This window comes from Dermochelys coriacea, chromosome 4 (genome assembly GCF_009764565.3).
Source record: "Dermochelys coriacea isolate rDerCor1 chromosome 4, rDerCor1.pri.v4, whole genome shotgun sequence".
Taxonomy (NCBI): domain Eukaryota; kingdom Metazoa; phylum Chordata; order Testudines; family Dermochelyidae; genus Dermochelys; species Dermochelys coriacea.
In genome coordinates this window covers 41700838-41723513 of record NC_050071.1, presented here as the reverse complement: position 1 = coordinate 41723513, position 22676 = coordinate 41700838, and the positions used below count along the sequence as shown (strand labels likewise).

The 22676-nt window shown below is 44.1% G+C and overlaps 2 protein-coding genes across 2 annotated transcripts in view; both read left to right on the top strand.

Annotated features, from left to right (window-relative positions):
- The first annotated feature begins 9810 nt into the window (after positions 1-9810).
- On the top strand, positions 9811-11568 carry LOC119854896. Its single transcript, XM_038400105.2, has 2 exons — positions 9811-10476; positions 10621-11568. Exons 1-2 carry the CDS (start codon positions 10453-10455, stop codon positions 11305-11307), a joined length of 711 nt encoding a protein of 236 aa, XP_038256033.1. The 5' UTR covers positions 9811-10452; the 3' UTR covers positions 11308-11568.
- A 2482-nt stretch (positions 11569-14050) lies between these two features.
- The window catches only part of ANXA5 (annexin A5), a 46962-nt gene continuing 38336 nt past the window's right edge, over positions 14051-22676 (top strand). The window contains exons 1-2 of the mRNA XM_038398741.2: positions 14051-14358; positions 14592-14690. Coding sequence (XP_038254669.1) covers positions 14682-14690 — 9 coding nt within the window. The 5' untranslated portion in view covers positions 14051-14358; positions 14592-14681. The remainder of the gene's footprint in view (positions 14359-14591; positions 14691-22676) is intronic.

Here is a 22676-nt window from a genome sequence, read left to right as displayed (position 1 = left end):
CAAGGTGAGAGCTGCCCAGACAGTTGAGAAGCGAGTGGCAATAGCCCTGTGGAAGCTTGCAATGCTTGACTGCTACCGGTCAGTCGGGAACCATTTTGAGTGGGCAAATCTACTGTGGGGGCTGCTCTGATCTAAGTAGCCAATGCAATCAGTCACCTTCTGCTAACAAGGGTAGTGACTCTGGGAAATGTGCAGGTCATAGTGGATGGCTTTGCTGCATTAGGATTCCCTAACTGCGGTGGGGCGATAAACGGAATGCATATCTCTATCTTGGCACTGGATCACCTTGCCAACCAGTACATAAACCACAAGGGTACTTCTCAATGGTGCTGCAAGCACTGGTGGATCACAAGAGTCGTTTCACCTACATCAGTGTGGGATGGCCGGGAAAGGTGCATGACGCTCACATCTTAGAAACTCCGGGCTTTTTGAACAGCTGCAAGATGAGACTTACTTCCAAGACCAGAAAATTACCATTGGAGATGTTGAAATGTCAGTAGTTATTCTTGGGGACCCAGCCTACCCCTTCCTCCTATGGCTCATGAAGCTGTACATAGGCAGCCTGTACAGTAGTAAGGAGCAGTTCAACTATAGGCTGAACAAGTGGTAGAATGTGCCTTTGGACATTTAAAAGCTTGCTGGTGCTGTTTGCTGACTAGGTTAGACCTCAGCGCAACCAATATTCCCATTGTTATTGCTACTCGCTGTGTGCTCCATAATATCTGTGAGAGTAAGGGGGAGACGTTTATGACGGGGTGGGAGGTTGAGGCAAATTGCCTGGTGGCCAATTTTGAGCAGCCAGACACCAGGGTGATTAGAAGAGCACAGCTAGGTGCGCTGCACATCAGAGAGGCTTTGAAAAACAGTTTAATGACTGGCCAGGCTACAGTGTGACAGTTGTGTGTGTTTCTTCTTGATGCAAAATTGCCCCCTTTGTTGAATTTACTTCCCTGTAAGCCAATCCCCCTCCCCCCTTCGACCACAATTGGCAAAGGAAATAAAGTCCCTATTGTTTTGAATCCATGCATTCTTTATTTTTTAAAAAAGGGAGATCACTGACAAGGTAGCCCATGTGGGGTGGGGGAGGAGGGAAAGACAAGACCACATTGCTTATTGTAGCCACACTACAAATCAAAGCTGTTTGAATGACAGCTTTCTGTTACTTGGGCCATCCTCTGAAGTGGAGTGGCTTGGTGCCGGAGTCTCCCCCGCCATGTTCTTGGGCGTCTGGGTGAGGAGGATATGGAACGTGGGATGGAGGGCAGGTGGTTATACAATGGATGCAGCGGTGGTCTGTGCTCTTGTTGCCTTTCCTGCAGCTCCACCGTTTGGAGCTGATCATGTCCGTTTGCTCCCCCATTAGCTTCAGCATCACCTCCTGCATGTTCTGATCACACTCATTGTATGCTTTCCTGGCTTCGGCAACCGAACGCCTCCATGTATTCATGGCCTATCAGTGCCGGAGGACTGCATGAGCTCAGAAAACATGTCATCGCAAGTGCGTTTTTTTCGCCTTCTAATCTGCAATAACCTCAGGGACAGAGATAATACAAGGAGCATAGAAACATTTGCAACTGCAGGGGGAATAAAAAGGGAGAGTAAAATTTAAGAAGATACATTTCTGAGAATAAAAAGGAGACTCTTTCACAGTGAATCAAGCAATTCACAGCAGACAGCACATATGCTTTAGATACAAGGTCGCATTTTGCCTTTTATATTGAGCACCTGCCGGTATGGTGACACATCACACATGGCTGGGCAACAGAATTTTGTTTCCAGGTAGCTATGGTAAGCCAAAGGATATGCAAGGTTGGCTTCTTCTGCCTTCATAACATGTGGGAATGGTTTCAAACTGCAGCGCCCTTCTTTCCCATAGCAAGCAAAGCCGGTTGGGTTTGCCGTTTAAAAGGAGGGGCTGCGGTTTTGGGTGGCAGGTGCATACACCCTTCCCCCACCGCGTGGCTATTCTCTGGGATGATCCCTTTTAACCAAGCACAAACAGCCCAGCATGAACAGGGTCCTTTTACTGTTCCCTTACAAAAATTCCCCTATTCCAACCAGGTGACCATGAATGATATCACTCTCCTGAGGCTAACACAGAAAGACAAAGACCGAATGTTGCTTGAATGATACCAAAACCCAGGACCATTCGCTGCCATGCTTTGTGCAGCAATGATTCCAGACTACTTGCTACTGGCTTGGCGTGGTAAAGTGTCCTACCATGGAGGACAAAATAAGGCAGCCCTCCCCAGAAACCTTCTGCAAAGGCTTTCAGAGAACCTCCAGGGGAGTTTCATGGAGATGTCCCTGGAGGATTCCTAACTCCATCCCCAGACACATTAACAGACTTTTCCAGTAGCTATGTTGGCTGCAAATGCATCCCAATTCTTCAGGGAAAATCAAACATTAAACACTATTGCTTTTAAACCCTGTACTGTAGTTACAAATGTGCACTCACCAGAGCTGCCTTCTCTGCCTTCAGAGTCCGGGAACTCGCCTTGGGAGGGTATTGGCTCCAGGGTGATGAAAAGGTCCTCGCTGCCAGGGAGAACAGATTCACTACTTGCCTGCTGCGCATTCTCCTCCTCCTCCTCTTCCTCATTCACAAAATCTTCCTCCCTGTTGCGTGAGACTCCCCCCTTGTAAGTGTCCACAGACAGTGGTGGGGTAGTGGTAGCTCCCCCCCCAGAATGGCATGCAGCTGATCATAGAAATGGCATGTATGGGGCTCTGACCCAGAGCGACCATTTGCCTCCTTTGTCTTTTGGTGGGTTTGCCTGAGCAAATCTTGTCAGGTGTAGAGTCAACAGAAAAACTGAAGTACCCAGCAGTACTTATTTCATCCACAATAGCTGAATGAACTTTGTCACTCATTAGACTAATGAGTTTATCACATATTGTTTTGGATAAGTATAATGGGTTACCTTTGCCAGCATTCCCATATTTTGAGATATGGCCTGCTAAAAATGGGTCAAACTGAGTCACAAGCTCCAACAATCCCAAGAAATTTCCATTCTGCAATGATCCAAATGTGTCATTTGATCCCCGGAAAGGCAGACCACGTTCAGCTAATGTTTGAATAACAGCTATAACACACTGCAAGACATGTTGCCAGTATTCACGCTCCCCTTTAATTTGTTCTTCCAATTTTTGTGTCAATCCAAAGCCCTGTCTTCGATTTAAATATGTCAACACTGAATCTCTGTGAGTAGTGCTATTTTCATGTTATTCAATTAAAACAGTATTTTGCCAGTCACTAAATCCATCTGCAGCAAACCAGGATGTTGAAGGTTTATATGCAAAAAGTTTGCAAACAAAACAGTACACAGACCCTGTTGATGGTGAATACAGTAGCCATTCTTGAGTGTATTTCTCACCATTCGCTTTCATGCCGAAAAATACTTTTTGTGGACAATATCTTGCTTGTTTGTCATAGGTAAAAGTCCAACATGATTTCTCAAATGGTCCAGTGTGGTGTTGACAGACATTTGGTCCACGATCTATCCAGTAAGCTACATCATCGGTATTGAAATCAACCCACATACCAGGATCTTTTCTCCTATTATTTACAGCATGAGCAGGTTCAGTCTCTGACACATCCACACCTTCTAGAACAATCCTACTCCTGTTATACCACGATGAGTAGGATGATCAAATACAGTCTCTGACACATCCACATGTTCTGGAATGGTGTTTGTTTCACCAATAGAAGAAGGGTCAGTCTCTGAAACACCTACAGGTTTTGGAACGATGTCTGTGCTACTGAGAGAAGATGTTGCTTCTGATGGATTCACTTTGTAAAAGTGATGTCAGCTTTGGAAGATTTTGGAAAATTTCACTAGTTTTTTGTTTCTTTTTTTCCACCAGTTTATGTTTCTGTGCTCCACTCAGTTGGTTACGTTTCATCCTGCCCCTTATCTCAGTTATCTGAACTTTAAAAAAATCCAAATTATACAACGTACACTATTTTTATAATATATATACATAAGAAGGAAAAAATGAATCAAGTACATATAACTCAGAAGAATATATCAATAATAAAACATAAATTTATTGCAATACATGACAGGATCTGATTTCCTCACATTATTTTGATCTACATTAGTAGGATGCCCCCCTGGTTTAGGTGGGGATAATAAAAAGAGAACAGAAAAACAGGGGAAGAGTGTGTAGTGGAGTGTAAGGAAGTCTAACAAAGTTCTGATTTTTCCCATGATGACTACTTCAGTGCTTTTTTTGAAATATCAAATTTTAAAAAAATCTCATTTTTTTGGTGCCCCCTGCTTTGCTGGTGCCCTAAGCACGTACTTAGTCTGCCTATTCAGTAATCCAGCCCTGCATACACACAACACACTCCCTGTCACACTCCACCCACCCCACATTTGAAAAGCATGTTGCAGCGACTTGAACGCTGGGATAGCTACCATAATGCACTGCTCTGTGTGGCGTTGCAAGAGCTGCTAATGTGGCCACGCCAGTGCGCTTGAATCTGACAGCGTGAACACCCTGCAGCGCTTTCCCTACTGCGCTCTCTGAGGGCTGGTTTAACTCACAGCGCTCTACATCTGCAAGTGTAGCCACACCCTATGAATGTGACCAATTCTACTGGCTGACCAAACTGAGTAAAGTGGAGAATCTTTCCATGGACTGTGTACTAAACAGCATACTGTGCTACAGATGACTTTGCATAGAAGTGGGAATGCCCCCAAATACAAACATTTTGGAATCAAATATTGATACACTGAATAGATCTGATAAGCAAACACATCCTCCATTTTCCAACTCTAGAACTATTAATCATAAGTTCCCACAAAGAATATTGAAAGCACTGACATGATATTTATTAGTGCCAGCCCATAATGTAAGTGCTGCTGGATGGGATAATCTAAGTGTTCTGACTTTGGACAAAAAGACAGTGAGAGTGTGGAATGTGTTGATAAAAGAAAAATGAATAATTATAGGATACTCCTACAAGACCTGCTTGAGCACATTACTGCTGTTTCATAAACTACTTAGAAAAGGCAGCCAGTGTGCAAATCTTTTGTATTCCTAGCAATTAAAGTTTGCCTGTATTCATACTGTGCTCATACTTATATTCAATTGTACCACTATGTATCAGTCTCTCCCTTTGACAATGATAAATAACAATCTTGAGATCTGCAATTTAAAACTACATTTTAGAAAATGTAACATCCATTTTCCATAAACAGGTTTGCAAGTCCCAAACCCACAACCTGTCACTAGCTGTCTCCTTTTCCAAAAAGAAGCATAATTGGTACCACTTTGTAAAAATTAAAAAATCATTTACATTTAAATAACAGAATGGATTTCAACATGTCAATGGTTAAATGCTTTCATCTTTTCACTTCCCTATTCCCCTCCACAACCCTGAGTCCCTTTGCTTAGCTGTAGTCGTTTGCCTGAATTTGTAACAGGTCCCAGTCATAATAGAGATACTTATACTAAACTGCATAATGACAGGTTTCAGAGTAGCCGTGTTAGTCTGTATTCGCAAAAAGAAAAGGAGTACTTGTGGCACCTTAGAGACTAACAAATTTATTAGAGCATAAGCTTTCGTGAGCTACAGCTCACTTCATCGGATGCATTCCGATGAAGTGAGCTGTAGCTCACGAAAGCTTATGCTCTAATAAATTTGTTAGTCTCTAAGGTGCCACAAGTACTCCTTTTCTTTATACTAAACTGTTTGTCTGTATCGAGTTGGAGCACCTAAAATTTCTTTTCAGGGGCTCGTGAGGAGTGTGTGCTCAATGTTCTAACTGTGTGGTTTTGCCAGTCACGCTAGTCTGTAGGAAAATCATTCTGTCATCTCACAAATTATATTGTAACACTACATCAGTAGCCAAGGGCATAAACTTCAGTGGAGTCCAAACTAAAGAAAACCAATAATCATGCAGCTGTTGACAGTAGCATGGATTCAGCACAAATTCCCTTTTTGCATATCTACAATGCATAAATGGTGCTGGATGACTCATTGATGTACTGTGGGTGTGCCTGAGTGCCTATGTATAAGAATCATATGAGGAGATGCAACTGATGAATATTCAGATAGGATGAAATGCACTACTCTTTGCATAAAGCCTGTGAAAACAGGATTTGAGAACCTGAACAAGGATTAAACAGGGGTTGATTGGGAGTCTAGAACAGCAGGTGCACATGTTATGAGGATTACTTGGCCTCTGGATCCAAATAAGTCTCTTTTGTCCACCCTCACTGGAATTCACTTGCACTAATCTGGCTGGTGCAGGAACCACTCCATGATGTACAGGGGCTCTCTGTATGGTTGTTCTATGCACACCATCATTCCAAACAGGGCTAATAAATTCTGTACAGGGCATTGTGTGGGACATATTGTATCTGAGGCAGGAAGGAGTGTTTCCTATTCCTAATGGCTGTGCAGAATATTGCCTGATGCAGATGGAGAAAAATGTAGCTGTAAGATCTCTGTGAGTTCCTGGGATTTTTCACTTCCTCCTGTGGTCAGATGCAAACTAGCTGTCACCAAACTCCAGGAACCTACTGCCTCTCTAAGATGTGGTTCAAGTGCTCAACCTTCCTAGTTTTTCCTTTGAATGCAGTGGCTCAGTGGTGTGAATATTTACATATGATAGAGAACAGGTTTATACTGAGATCTGGGCACTTTAGTAGCCTAAGTAAAATAGGTCAAATTTAACATGGTCTTTTACAAGTAACTTAAAATCAAGGAGTTAGTAAGCTAGGCATTTTCTAAAAGTGGAATGAACTTGCAGTCATTTCCTGTGTCCCGGATGCAAAGTCCAAAGTTGCTGATTCACCCGGCCTCCGTCAAACAGATGCGCACCTATTATTTTTTCCACAGCCTGCAATGTAATCTTTCTAAACCTAGCTACAGTAATGTCGCACTAGATAAAATTATGGGGTACAACCACACAATTTAATTTGATCACCACAACCATTTTGGACTCCGAGAGCATCTGGTGCACTATACAGGGTGTTCTTTGAGACCCACTGCTGAGTACCCTGTTTCCATTGTCTTCAGTGACATGCAGCACTTAGAAGGATTGTAACCTCAGTTTGTTTTTATGATATTTTTGCTGGAGTCATTTTCATTTTGAACCAGATTCTGCTACCCTTACGATGAGTAGCACCTTACTTCTCACACAGTCCCCTTGAATTCAAAGAGACGATTTGTGGAATAAGATATTACTCGGTGTGTAAAGAGTGACTGGCTCTTTTAAGAGGAGATGAAGCGGGATCCACCTGTGTCATTATTAATTAGCCGCTTGCCAGCCTGAAGGCATGGGGATAAGAGGGTCAGGTGACAACTCAATGGACACCTGGGCCTCATACAAAGGTCTGCGAGTGCTCACGCTGGGGTGTAGAATCACAGAGTGTAGGCAGGCTGGCTCCTGAGGAAGGCCCTCAGTCAGGGTTTATAGGTGGCTGGGTACTGTAGGGGAACCAGCCTCTCTATACCAGCACATGGAAGGAAGCAGGCAACAGAGCCCAGCAGGGGTTGAGGATGGTACTGCAGTAGAACCAGCTGGGGGCTGCCTGAGTGCTCTACCCTAGAGCCTAAAAGATTCTCAAAGGTAGCACAGAAAGGGAATGCGTGGGCTGAGGAGAAGCCCCTAAAGAGTGGAAGAACCTTTTTTGTTGTGACTTTTTAGTTGCCCTTTGCCTACCCTAGAAAGGGTTAAGATTGTTTGTAACTTGTTTTACTGGGGATGCTGAAGGAAGGAAACAGTGGCAGGGAGTGCCTGTAGAGCTATGCTTAGCCAGCAGGGTGCTACAGGGCAGGCATGCCCTATGAAACAGTAGCAGAATCTAGTCCTGTATATTTATTTCAGCAATGCCTAGAAGTGTGCTAGGTGCTTTACAGAACAGAGACGGTCCTTTCTACTTACTACAGCTGACTTCTCAAATTTAGTGAGATTTACCAGTTGATTAAGTACATCTAATTGTTACAAATAATGTGTTAAAGTTTCTCTGGTGTTGCTTCCAAACTTATTTACTCATTATTAAGCACCACTATGCTCACTTGTACTTTTATGGGCCTGCGTGTGCGCTCATTTACAATGGTGTAAATCTGGAGTAACCCCATTGAAGTCAGTGCACATGCAGTGTGAGTGAGGGCAGGCCCTAGAATTTGAAGAGTATGCAACAGGATTGTAGATGCAAGAGTGCTTCTTACTTTAACATATTCAGAGAACTTCTAATGATGGTAAAGCAGGGTGTAAATCACGGGCCAGTTACACTCAGGCCCCTTCAGCAGCAGACAAGGTGAAACGTTGATCTAGTGGTCAGGGTGCTAGCCTGGGACTTGGGAGACCTGGATTCAGTTCCCTGCAATTTTATGCAAGCCACTTAGCCTCTTTGTCTCGGTCCTCCATCTGTAAAAGGAGGATAATAGCACTTCCCTACTTCAAAGGGGCGTGGTGAGAATTAACATGATACTACTACAGTAAAGGGGGACTGATATGTACTTTGGATGGACAAAGGAGCCTTAAACTCCTATTCCAATGGAGGACCCATAATTCCTCTGATAATTTCTTTTTATAGTCTGTTGAAATAAAAATATATGGGCCACATCCTTAGCTGATATAAACTGGCATAGTTCCACTAAATTCAGTTGTTGCTTTTTCCCTGTGGTAGCTTTGTATTTGCTTCTTTCTGATCTGTCATACTTATAGCAAGTAGCAATGAATGCTCATTTTTCTGCTGTTCTTTCATCAGGGGTGTTAAGAGACTTACCAATAAAGTGACATTTCTTTGAACTCACATCACTTATATTTGATAGTGATTTACTCTGCACCTCATGGATTTCAGCCCAGTGTGATTTAGGGCTTATCTACACTTAAAACACTACAGGTGTGCCACTGTGTAGTGCCTCAGTGTCCACACTACCTATGCTGACAGGAAAGACTCTCCCAGTGGTGAGGGTAATCAATCTCCCTGAGAGGCGGTTGCTAGGTTGTCGGAAGAATTCTTTCGTTGGCTTAGTGCTGTCTACACAGAGACTTAAGTCAACTTAACTACATAGCTCAGGGTTGCGGATTCTTCATACTGCTAAACGATGTAGTTAAACCAACCTATTCTCCTAGTGTAGACCAGGCCTGCAATTGCTCTTAAATTGTTTAAAGAGTGTTGTTAGCATCAGGATGGGGAGGAAACATTTTATAAATTAAATGCTTATCATTATTATCGATGTGTTGCCCATTCCCGCTCTTTCACTGACATCTGCTCTGTGGGTGTCTGTCTGTGCTGACGCAGCAGGAGGGGGTGACTGCCAATGGAGAAAGTCTGGGCTCATTAATTCTAACATCGTCTCTGGTTACGGAGATGGATGAGTGTTGCCTACTTCATCTTGTGTGGTTAGTCTGCAAATCTGTAGTCTGCCACTTCAATAACCAGTTCCCTATTTAGAAGCAGTCCTAGAAGTGTGTCCTACAACGGGTTATGACACTCTAATTAGCTTCAGGAAGCAGGTAAGCAAATATTTTAATTGTCTTGTATTTTGTCCAGCTTGTAGATTCACAAAGCCAAGCATAGATGGCATTTAAATTGTGTTGTGAGCTTTTGGAGTTGCCATTCATTTTCTACCTTTTACAAAGTGCTCAAACACTTCACAAATATCATGTGCATGTGTCCTGTGAATAAGAGACAAAGTAGAATAAGGGCCCTACTGTCAATCAAACCCAACCCCTCCCCTTGACCCCTTAGGCCCCACCCATTGACCCTTGACCCCTTCACCAGAAGGCCTGCCCCATGGGGTATTACTTCCGGGGTCAAGGCTGCCACATGACCAGAAGCAAGGTGTGTCATGTGACCCCCCCTCTAACAACTCCTCCCACTTCCCTCTACCAATCAGGATGGGTTTTGCCCCTGTAGGACTGCCCAAAGAGGAGATTTGACCCACCAGGGCGAGTTCCGGGGCGGGCTGTCCTCTCCGGAAGTGGGTCGTATGACCCCTCTAACAACTCCTCCCACCAACCTCTACTAATCAGGCCGCCCTGAGAGCAGATTTGACCAAAATAGGGCAGGTTCTGGGATGGGGTGAACCTCCCAGGAGAGGGGCGTTTGACCCCTCTGCCAATCAGAGCACAGCACCATCACCCCATTAGTCCCAGCGTCAGGCAGAAGAGGCCATCTTTTACCAAGAGCGCATTTTAGAAATCGTGGAAACATGGACTCCTTCACCACCCCGGTGAGAACTTCGGCCTTTGTTTTAGCCCCAAGGGTCTTCGACAAACCGCAGAGAAACCACTACATCAGTGAGAGTTCCGAGGAGGAGGAGGGGGCGACTGAGGGGAGCCCTTTGGCCCAGAAATTGATGGATACGCTGGAACCCAAACCCAGCGGCTTGCGAGGCACCCTGATGAGTGTGATGGCCTCTTGTTCCCCCTGGAGGAGGAGGAAGGCAATCGCAGCGTGGGGGAGTCACTAGTGGACAAGATGAACGGAAAAGACAACGCTCAGGTAAATGAATGTTTAAGAAGGGACAGTCGAGGGTTGGGGGTGCAAGGGGGACTAGGAACCAGGGATTGTGTAAATCAAAAACCAAGCAGGGAGGGTGATTACACTGTTTCTTTTCTGAAAAAGAAAAAAAAAATCTCTCGATAGTTTGACGATGCCTTTCTAGAGGACCCGGAGACCCTGGACAGCGTTGCATCAAGCAGCGAAGATGAACCAGGCCCACCTTGTTTTTGCTCCACGCCGATACAAAATGTTGAAGAGGACTCCGAGGATGACGGCTATGAGGAGTTTAGGAGGAAGCTTGGCATGGAACTGACTGAGCCAGTGCCATGTCGTGAGCGTAAAAAAGTCATGCAGACTATTGTATGTGTTGCTGTTTATGCTGTTCTTAATCACTGTCTTAGGGAAAAGCTTTTTGAAGATTGTGAGGGCTGTGTCATAGATGCACCAGGCCAGCAGCACCATGACTGTGCGACTTGGACTTCAGTGGATATAAACTGCAAGCTCTGGGGCCTGTGTGCTGAGCTGTGTTTGGAAAGCTTATTAAACACTGTTATTGCCATAGGTTATGCTATGCAATGTCTGTGCCTAACCCAAGAACATTTAGCGCAAGGGGTGCCCTTGATAAATGCTGTGCAATTCAGTGGAGACCCTGACCACATTTTACAGAAAATGACCAAACCAGAAGACGCCTGCTTAGAGCATTATATTGACCGTCTGGTCTGCACAAAAAGTTACAGAACCCTGCTTAAGAAAAAGGCTATTTGTAAGCAATCTAAAAGGATTAAGTTAGAAAATGGTGAGGGGCCAAACATGCAATATAAAACTTGGTAGCTATAAATTAAAAAAAAATATCTATTGAAAAGGGCTTTGTGACTATCTGTATTTCTGTTAAAAGATCTCTGGCCCTTAAGGGAGCTTAAAGTTTTTTTTTTTTGTTTTTTTTTTAAATGGAGCATCTTGGTTTGTTTTCAAGGAGCTGTATGTCTTTTAAATAAAAAAAATTGTGAGAACCTAGCTCTTGTGTCTTTTGTGTAAGAGAGACCCATTTACAGCAAAAAAGCTGAAATGTATGTTGTGGGAGGGGAAAAAATATCCTAATAACTTCAGGTATTCCACAGGTTTTTTAAGCACAACTACAGTCAAAAATGTTTTTTATCTTGGCCTGGTGATGAACTGCAACTTAAAGTTGCTGGCTTCATGCTAAACAGATCACACTGCAATAAAGATAGGCACCATTATTTACTAAGACAGCATGGCCAAAGAATGGCATTATATAATATATATATTTTCAGGGTTAAAAACAGGGAACATACCTCCTCTTGCAGTCCAGCAGCAATTCAAGAGAGTTTCTGTTGAAAGAGACCCATCACTCTCACAGATCTTGGGAGACAGGCCAGTCCTTGCTTACAGTCAGCCCCCCAACCTGAAGCAAATACTCACCAGCAACCACACTCCACACAACAGAACCACTAACCCAGGAACCTATCCTTGTAACAAAGCCCGTTGCCAACTCTATCCACATATCTATTCAGGGGACACCATCATAGGGCCTAATCACATCAGCCACACTATCAGAGGCTCATTCACCTGCACATCTACCAATGTGATATATGCCATCATGTGCAGCAATGCCCCTTTGCCATGTACATTGGTCAAAATGGACAGTCTCTACGTAAAAGAATAAATGGACACAAATAAGACGTCAAGAATTATAACATTCAAAAAGCAGTCAGAGAACACTTCAATCTCTCTGGTCACTCGATCACAGACCTGAGGGTGGCTATCCTTCAACAAAAAAGCTTCAAAAACAGACTCCAACGAGAGACTGCTGAATTGGAATTAATTTGCAAACGGGATACAATTAATTTAGGCTAGAATAGAGAGTGGGAATGGATGGGTCATTACACAAAGTATAATTATTTCCCCATGTTTATTTCCCCCTCCCCCCCTGTTCCTCAGATGTTCTTGTCAACTGCTGGAAATGGCCCACCTTGATTATCACTACAAAAGGTTTTCTTCCTGCCCCCGCCCCCACCCCCGCTCTCCTGCTGATAATAGCTCATCTTAAGTGATCACTTTCCAGTGTGTATGGCAACACCCTTTGTTTCATGTTCTCTATGTATATAAATCTCCCCAGTGTATTTTCCACTGAATGCATCTGATTAAGTGAGCCGTAGCTCACAAAAGCTTATGCTCAAATAAATTTATTAGTCTCTAAGGTGCCACAAGTACTCCTTTCTTTTAAACTATAGTGAAACTAGGCAACCTCTTAATGACCCATTGTAACTTCAAAGTGTTTACAATTCCATTGCACAGACAGGGCAGACAATATATGGAGTAAAGAAAGTTAATCTCTGGCTAGGTCATACTAATAAGAGGGAAATTTTAAAAATCAATGCAGGCTTATTAAGTCTTGTTCATAATGATGATAGGGCCACCTCCTGCTTCAGCTGAAATTAATGGGAGTTTTGCCATTGACTTCAGCTGGAGCAGGACTGGGGCTGAGGCCTTTATTTTGAAAGTGGAGCATTCCACAGCAGTACATTTGTTGTCTGTTTTCTGAAAAGTACCGCTAATTGCAACCTCCCAGAGCATGGGAAGGCTGTCATTTAAAGGCAATAGTGAGTGAGCCTCCTTGTGACATATAAAGAAGGCCCAAAACATATTTTTCATTTCTGTTGTTTTTTCTGCCGTTAGAAACGTACGTATGGGCTACCCAGTGTTTTCTGGCAAAGTAACAAGGCAGTAAGACCTGTGCATGAGATGGAGGGGAAAGGGGTTTTAGTCAGCCTCTTTAAAACTTATTTTTGATTGGTTACTCCCTATGTATTACCAACACCAGACAAGGCGGGGGAGGAAAGATTGGGTACATGCTCAGGGTCCCCATAGATTGTATGGGGAGAGTTAGGTGCCAAGAAGGGGATATACAGAAGCCAACAACCTGAGTAAGGAGCTGCCTAAGGTAGCGGAGGGTGGGATGCAGAAGAAAGGGATGCGGCTTAGGGTCCAGATCCGCTAAGGCAGTGTTCTTCACGGCAAGGCCCACGAGCCAGTGATGGCTCCCATTGACCCCAAGTTAAAGGCTCGACCCATCTCCTTGTCGTCAGTGGCTGAGAAACCCTGGCTCTATCCAGTGCTTGGCTTTCCCAAGAAGACAGGTTTCAGAGTAGCAGCCGCGTTAGTCTGTATTCGGATGCATCCGCTGGAGCGAGCTGGAGCTCACGAAAGCTTAGGCTCAAATAAATTTGTTAGTCTCCAAGGTGCCGCAAGTCCGCCTTTTCTTTTGCCCAAGGAGGACATTCAGGAGCAAAAAAAAAAAAAAAAAAACCCATGAAGACTTGATAGTGCTTAAAGAAAAGGAGGACTCGTGGCACCTTAGAGACTAACAAATTTATTAGAGCCTAAGCTTTCGGGAGCTACAGCTCACTTCATCGGATGCATCTGGTGGAAAAACAGATAGTGCTTAGTAGTTGTTTTTTAAAGCCCAGGCCCCGTCTCACCCAACGTGCTCAGGCCAGCCTGCCCGTCTTGCCCCTGCGTGCCTCCTCCCTTAGCTGACCCAGACAGCCGTGTAGGGGGCAAAGTAAGCCCAGCGCTACTCGCGAGGCCCCGCTCTCGGTCGGAGCCCAGCGTGGCCGAGTGGGAGGGGAGAGGACGCAGAGAGAAGCAGGCCCCTCGGCCCAGCGCGCGAGGCGAAGCCGGCCTGAGGCAAGCTCGCTGGGCGCCCAGCGGCGGGCGGCACAAGCCGAGCTCAGCCCGGCCGGGCGGGGCCTGAGCACCGGGCGTGGCCGGCGTGGCGGGGGCCGAGGCTCTTCGTTGCTCCGTGTAACCCGTAGCAGCTACAGCGCGCCAGGCTCGTGTCTGTACCTGGGGACACCCGCGGTGAGTAAGGGGGCGAGCGGCCGAGGGGGCGCAGAGCCGCCGCAGCGGGGCTCCTCTCCGTCTCCCTGAAGCCCTTGGACGCGTCCTTCCTTCCGCGCGGGGAAGACGGGAGCGATGGGGGTGTCCGGGGCTGGGCGTTGGCCCGGGGTTCCTGCTTCGTTTCACCCGGCGCACGCTCCAGCGGGCTGCTGCCCTCTTGGCCCCGGGCTCCGCATAACTTGTCTTTCCACTAGGCTGAGCTGCCCAGGGGGAACACGGGACGCGCACTGCCTCCCTGGCGGCCCTTGCACGCTCGCTTGCCTGCCCACTGATCCTCAGGAGCCATGGCAAAGGTGAGTCACTTCGCTGCTCTCCGTCTTCTGGGCTTTCGAAGGTTAAAAAGCGTCTGTCTTGCCGGGGTGAGTGCTCGAGTGCGTGGCAGACCCACGCTGAAGGGGCGTTTGATCAAATCGATCGTCCTTCCTGGGGCTTTAAATCCATTCTGGCTTTTCTTTCCCGGCTGGCGCTTGTTTAATTATTCCTCGCTGCCCAGGGGTTGTTGCGGCTGCTGTTTTTCACCACAGCTCCATTTTAGTGTCGTGGGAACACAGTAAAAGTGCGGGAGCGAATGACGTGGGCTTTCTTAGACTTCTCCAAAGCTAGGCAACTTTCTTTCTTTCTTTCTTTCTTTCTTTCTTTCTTTCTAAACTGTCCTTCTTTTCCTTTTTAAAAACGTTTGGCCTATCTCTAATAAACCCATGCCAAACTCCGAAGATGCTGAAATAACAACTTGGACAACTCATCATAACCCTGTGAGATAAACATCAGACAAACTTTTTCTCCCAGTTTTCTTTCATTTGGCCAAGTTTTCTGTAGTGTATATTTCTTATGTGTGTGGGTGTAGCCTTTTTCTATTGGAGGAGGAAGAAGAAGAAAAATTCTTGATTTTTTTTCTTTCCCCCCCCCCCCCTTTACTCTCTCCTGCCATTTAAATTGTGTGGCTTCTCAACACAGACTTTTTATGCTAAACTTCTCTGATAGATTAGTAAACTGCTAATCTATTGTAATGCTTTTTCAGCCATTTTTTCCCCAGAAAGTTTTATGCTTTTCTTATGGGTCATTCTCATTTTCAATGTTTAGTTTAGTTCTGTAACGTTTTTAGGCTAAATGGTTGTTTGAAAAACAAACAACAATAATCTCTTTATATATTTATACAGTCACATCAAACATAAACACTCCATAATGCCTGAAAAGCCCAAAAAACCCAAACTTAAAACTGCTGGTCCATAACTTCCAACTGTTTACACAAGTTATTAAATGTATGAGTACGTTCCAAGTGTGTAGTCTGTGGAATTATTTAATTATGCATCAAGTTGATCTTATATTAATGAGACTTACAGCAGTAGCTTTTAGCCTCAATATGCATTTTTTAACAACCCTCAATATTTACATAAATTAAGGGAAATCCATTACTCATTTAAACACCCTTCTACTAAACTTTACTTTTTTGGTAAAGTTTGGATTGGATTGCTTAGGCTCTTGTTGTTATAAAACCCGTTTTCCCAGGGGTTTGGAATGGTTCCAAGATGCTGATTCTGCTCATGGTAGTCCAGTTAGGCACATTTAGGCTTAATCATGGAAACAGATCTCTTGCACCTTTACAGAACCCCACTGACTTTGTGCAGAACTACCTTTAGCATATTTTTCTTTTTTCTCTTTTTAAAAAGCCATAAGAGGCCATTCAATTTCCTCAGTCTATGTCAAATGAAAACTACATTTTATTTTGCCATGCTCTAATAAACAGTACCTCTGTGAAAATACTGTATCACTCTTCCCCAGTATAGGCTGATTAACAGCGAGACTTGGGTATCTAAAGAGGGAGATAAGCACCCAATCTGGCATTTAGACGCCACTGATATTCACAAAACCACTATTCAGATGCTTCCTAACTGTATAGATGCTTACATTTCTACCGGGAGGTGGTGAAGAGGGGGAGATGTGCAAAAGCTACCAAAATCCTGCCACTAAGCTGCTCATTGTCCTTGCTCACTCCTAATTGCCAGGGGTTTCTCAAACTAGGCGTTCCCCTGCCCATCTCGTTTGCAGGGCCTGAACTGGTAGGTGTACTCAGAGCATGCCTAACCACACAAAAGACAGCGAGGGTGAGCAGGCTGGGAATTTTGGGCTACTTGTCCTATTTTACCCAATAGCCTAATGATTAGGGCACTCATCTGGTATGTTGGAGACCCAGGTTTGAATGTCCACTATGCCTGTTTTGGGGCAGGGTCTTGAACGTACCTATTATGAAGTGCCGTAATCACCAAGCTATATAGGCTATTCTGGGATGAGTCTGTCTCTGTTTCCTTTTGAAGGTGTTTCATTTTGTAGAAATGTTTCTTGAGCAGAGACTTGAACCACAGGCTTAGACTCACACAGAGGACTTAGGCTTTGCGATGCCTGGGTGCCCTGCCGCTATAGGTGCTGGAACTGGGGGTGTTGTTGCACCCCCTGGCTTGAAGTGATTTCCATTATATACAGGGATTACAGTTTGGGTTAATGGCTTTCAGCATCCCTACTGTAAAAATTGTTCCAGCACCCCTGCCTGCAATCCAGTGGAATTCACAATCCTGAGTTACATGCTTGGGGTCCCCATAGATTGTATGGAGAGAGTTAGGTGCCAAGAAGGGGATATACAGAAGCCAACAACCTGAGTAAGGAGCTGCCTAAGCTAGCTGAGGGTGGGATGCAGAGGAAAAGGATGCGGCTTAGGATTCACCTCCACAGAAGGCAGTGTTCTTCACTGCAAGGCCCACGAGCCAGTGGCGGCTCCCATTGACCCTAAGTGCAGCTCGCTAAGTTCCCTGTAAGTTCCCTGCAACTCTAAAGGGCCACGCAGCAGGAACCTAGAGAGGTTGGGGGTGGGCGGGAACTAGGGAGGGGAGCAAGTTGTGGCTTCCAGGGCTGTTGTGGGCCACTGCCTCAGAGCTCCCTGCTGCCAGAGGGGGGAGAGGTGCCCCTCCCCTGGAGTTCCGTGCTGCCTGCTGGCAGGGGAGAAAGAGGCCCCTTCCCCCAGAGGTATGTGCTGCCTGCTGGCAGGGGGGAGAAGGCTGGGGGGAGTCCTCTGGCCCTAGTCCCGGGGAAGCCTGCCTGCACCCCAAACTCCTCATCCCTGGCCCCACCCCAGAGCTTCCCACCAGCCCATCAGTCAAGCCCTATCTCTGCTTGCGATTCTCAGCTTAAACCCTTTCCTGGAGTTAGGTAGAGGTAGAGAGATAGAGACTCTCTCTTCATCCCATTGTAGTCTATAGCCCAATGTTTAAGACTCTATCATGGGTTGTATAAATGCAAGTTCAAGTCTGTGCTCTGCCTAAGTTAGATCAGGTTAAAAGCACGGGGCTGTTCAGTATTATGTGGAAACACACACATGAAAAATTCCTGATAACTTTCCTCTGGTTGGCTTTTGCGTGAGGCCTGATATGGTAGGTATACTTTGAGAACTCGTACTGGATCGAGCCTATTGGGGAGATAGGATGGGAAAACACCTAAGATGACAATCTCGTCTGGGCTTTGGCATGAGCTAGGGCTCAGAGCTGCTCTTTAGTTGTGGGGAGGAGTCAGGATTTAGGTAGCTTTGCGCATGTCGTGCGGGGCAGACTTACGCATATAGGGGACATGAGGTACCTACAGAAAGACAGCTGAGTGATGGTTTTGAAAATGTTGGTGGCACCTAAATGTTGGGCGTTAGCACCTTAATACCTTTGTGGATCTAGCCCTGAGATAGCAGCTGAGCAGGTCTTTGGCTGGTGTAAATTATCATTGCTCTTTTTGAAGTCAGTGGATCTCTGAACATTTATATCCACTGAGGATCTGCACCTAGATCTCTAAGGTCTGATCCATCTTTCACTGAAGTCAAAGGACATTTTGGACATCATTCCAGGGGCTTCAACCATACTAGACTGGACCTCCAGTTTTTACATGTTGCTGTTTTTTTCTCTGTGTGTTTATGCAGCCATGGTGGGCTGTATTTGGAAGTGTCTCAACATTTGTAGCCATAATTGATCCCAGAGAGAGACAACCTTTTAGAAAGTGTGTAGAATAAGCTCTGTTTCATTGTGCACACATTCATATGTATATATACAAATGCACACAGTTTTCTTAGTGTCTGGCCCAGATAACTTCATAGCATTTTTGAAACAGTGTTGTTAAATTAAAATGCAAATCAAAGTAAAAATGAAATGTAAATAAAACTATTGCCATCTGATTGTATGTGTGTGTTGAACTAAAGGTTCACAGAGTTTGAAATAGTTATACAGTGCAACATAGTCTGCTTTTAATAAAAGTGTATATATGCTTAGTCACAAATAGTTGAAAAGGTTCAGTAATATATTTTCTTCAGTGTTTCACCTAATCCTTTAAATATTTTGTTATGCCTAGTAATGGCAGAAAAAATATTTTAGTTATTAGCATTTTTGTGTGCTACCCTTCCAGCAAAGGAAGGTTTATTTATCTTGTGAAATAGTTGTAATAACATGGCTATGCTCTAGTGTAGTACGATTTCTAGATTGAACTCTGGGCATCCCTGTTCACAAGGTGCCTTTGTAATTGGAGGAATGCTGTTGACCTAAAAGGGTTGGCTTTTCTCACACTGCTGCACTCAGTAAAGCTGTGAAGGGGCAACAGGATGGATCACTTGATGATTACCTGTTTTGTTCATTCCCTCTGAAACACCTGGCGTTGGCCATTGTCGGAAGACAGGATACTGGACTAGATGATCTGACCCAGTATGGCCGTTCTTATGTCATTGTACACCAGAAATATTTTCCTAGTTTTCAGTTGACCTAGATGCACTGGAAACAGTGCCTACTGATGTGGGTTTATTTAAAAATAATATAAAAAAATGGGAGCAATAAAAAACGTTTCTGTTTATAAAATAATGGTTGGATCTGACAATCCCAATATATTTGGGTCCCAGTCCTGCAAACTCTCATATGCTTTCTTTCAAGCACATAGGTAATCTCATAGAGTTCAATATCATTCAGTGAGATTATTTTTCATGTGCTTAAGTAGAATTGAGCCTTGACTAGTCTCACTGACTTTATTGAGGCTACTTTTGTAAGGACTCTGCATGAACAAATGTTTCAGAGTAAGCCCCTAAATGATTGCATAATTTAGGTTTCTCTCCTCTTCTGTTTCTTTGGGCAACTGGTGTCAGGATCAGCCTGCACATGTTCTGTGCTGACGTCCAAGAACTGACTCATTGACTCCACTTGGATGCTGTGTAATTCTTTCCTTTGTCAGAAGTTTAAGTTTAGTAGAACAAACATGAATGTAGTCTATTAACTGGAGCTTAGCTTTTCTCCTTTAAACCTATGTGTCTAGTTGGCCAACATGAAAAATGACTAGAGCAGTGTTTTGTATGTCTCTTTTTAAAAAAGCCCAGCGGTTAGGGTGCCCCTCAAGGAGGGGAGACCTGTGTTCAATTTCCTGCTCTAAGTCAGGCAGAGTAGGTATTTGAACCCAGGTCTCCCACATTTTGGGTGAATGGGCTATGGGTTATAAGTAGGCTAACCCCTGGGCTATGGGGTATAAGACCTGTGCTGCCATTTTTTATGGGAAAGGACTGACCTAGTGCCTAACTTCAGGAGAGTTTTTCACGGTTGAGAATCCTAAGTAGAGAGAGGCATCTCCTGGTAGGCACCCAACTCCCTGTAAGGGGCAAGGCTTAGGGCACACACCCTTTCTCAGCATTTCCTGTTGGCTATTTTAGGTGACTGCCCACTCAGTTTGCTAACTTCTCTGGATTCCATTGGTAGGCTTGCATAGGGAGCCTGGGCACCTGACTCAGGGCTGTGGCTTCCGCTTGGTGGCAAAGAACTTAAACATTAGACACTGTAAAGTTGAGTCTCAAGTACCCTTTTGTGGATGTAGTCCTTGGTGTCTTTCAACCCCACATCTCCCAGTGAGATCTTGTCCTTTCCCAAACTTGGGCTGCAAGTTTTGCCAGTGCAGAAGAAATGAAAGGATTGTTACATGGAAGGAGAAAAGATTACTTTTTAAAAAGTTATTTCTTGATATTGTGGTTTGTGTGCGAGAATTTAAAGATAAACCATCCATTTATTTTGAAACTTGCGTTATCCCACTTTCCCTTGTTGCTGTCTATCTGCAGGCATCTGTGCTGGAATGATCTCATTGCAGGCATGTCTCTTGGAACTTGCTGTCTCTTTACAGTGTAGCATTCCTATTCCATATAGATAATTTGAGCTGGTACATATAATTTTTAAAGAACTTAGTGAGTGAATTGGTGAACTTGGTAGGATTGAGAATGAGAATAGTGTTTAGTGTTGCTATTGTGATACTCTTTCTGTTCAAACCCTGGTTGTTTCATATTTTACAACCTACAGTGTAAGTTATTGTTTAGTAAGAGATCACATCAGATTTCAAATAGGTTTATAACTGAAACTCATGTTGTTTGTGATTTCATTACTACCCATGTACTTAGGGCGCTCTTCCTAATAAATGATCTAGTGCACAAAATAAAAACTTACTTTTGATATATTGGTGTTATGATGAGCCTTTTGTGTGTGTGTTTGCAGCAGTGTACACAAGAGTATCAAGAAAGGCACTTAAAACCTTTATGGAGCTATAGTAGAAAAGAAACACAAATAGGTTATGAAACGGAGGTCCCATATGAAATATTACCTTTCCCTTAATTCACTGATTTTAGATTCACTAGTGAAAGTCTGGAATTCATGCAATCATGGTCCATCTAAAAGAGCTAGACTGCTCCTTTATGAATGTTAAGCTCTATTTAATGCAAAACCTTTTGTCTTCTGGGAACAGCTTTAGAATGCCAAACGTTTGCGTAGGGCTATAGTTTTTTTTGTTTGAGGGGAAAAAATTGCACATCCCTGATTGGAGCTCGGAGATGCTCCTAATTTCCCAAACTTTATACCCTCAGAGGAGATCCTCAGCTCGTGTAAATTGTCATAGTTTCACTGAAGTCCAATTTTATAGATAATTGACTTCGATGGAGCCATGGCAGTTTACACTAGCTGAGGATCGTCCCTTGGGTCTTCAGTGTTCCATGTCTGTGTCCATCATCTTTCTAGGTGAGAAAAACTGAATGCGTTTCCATTTGGAGCCTGTCAATGCCCCTCCTTCAGTGGCCAAAATGAGTCACTTGAGAAATGCATGACACTTCCTTCGTCCCCTTGCCTGAGTCCACTGTCACCCTAACACTCTCAGCCCTTGCCTGCTGGCCTTGGGAGTGAAAAACCTGGACTGAAAAGCCAAATTACTAATAGACTGCAGAACTGGCCACGTGTGGAAGATTTTAGTATAGAATTTTTTTTTTTTTTTTTTTAAATCTAGCATGCTCACATTAGCCTGCCACATCATAGTTAGATTGTTGGGTAAGACTGATAAGTTCTAAAAAGGTGAATGAGTAGGTTTCTATAACACAGGGCTGAAAACACATGAGTTCTGTTTTACATTAGCACTTGCACCATTGCTGGAAAATGATTTTGTATTATGGGTACAAAATTTCTTACTACAGATGCAGCCTCTAAGACTGGTATAAGTAAGCTATGTAGAAGGGTAACCCTGCTTCTGTCTAAAAGGCTGTGATATGAGCTATGTGGCAGGGCCATTTTATAAGTCAGATCAATACATACAGTGGCAGTATAGGCTATAGCAACTTTGCTTCAGGGTGGAATGTGTAGCATGCAAATGAACTCTAATATTCAGAATGTTTTTCTAGCTTACATCTATGCCAAAAAATTTGAGGAATCTTTGGGCAACCGCAGTAAACCCAGAGACTTTCTACAGTGCACTTTGCAAGTGAGAATTATGAAAGATTTGCTTTAGTTAACAAAACTAAAAAAAGGTACTGGAGAGAGTGACTTTTGATCAAAGATACTATCTTTATGTGTAACTTGGCTAAAAGATGACTAAGGAACTTAGGATCATTAAAAGGAGGTTTAGAAATTGTTCAGGGTGATTCCAATTAGGTATAATTGGATAAACAAAGGAAAACCTGAGGCTAGAAACCAGAAACCACTTTCTAAATGTGAGGCCTAAGAGACTGTGGAATAGTCTCCCAGGGGAAATGGTGATAGTCTAGTTTCAGAGTAGCAGCCGTGTTAGTCTGTATTCACAAAAAGAAAAGGAGTACTTGTGGCACCTTAGAGACTAACAAATTTATTTGAGCATAAGCTTTCGTGAGCTACAGCTCACTTCATTGGATGCATTCAGTGGAAAATAACTGTGTCATGCTGACAGCTTGTGCCACGTACTCTCAAAGAAACTGCAGACCACCTGATCAACATCCTCTACAGCAA

Coding starts and splice junctions, on each gene's coding strand:
- LOC119854896 (XM_038400105.2), top strand. CDS start 10,453: ATGAACGGAAAAGACAACGCTCAG. Junction 10,477..10,620: donor ACGGAAAAGACAACGCTCAG/GTAAATGAATGT, acceptor ATCTCTCGATAG/TTTGACGATGCCTTTCTAGA.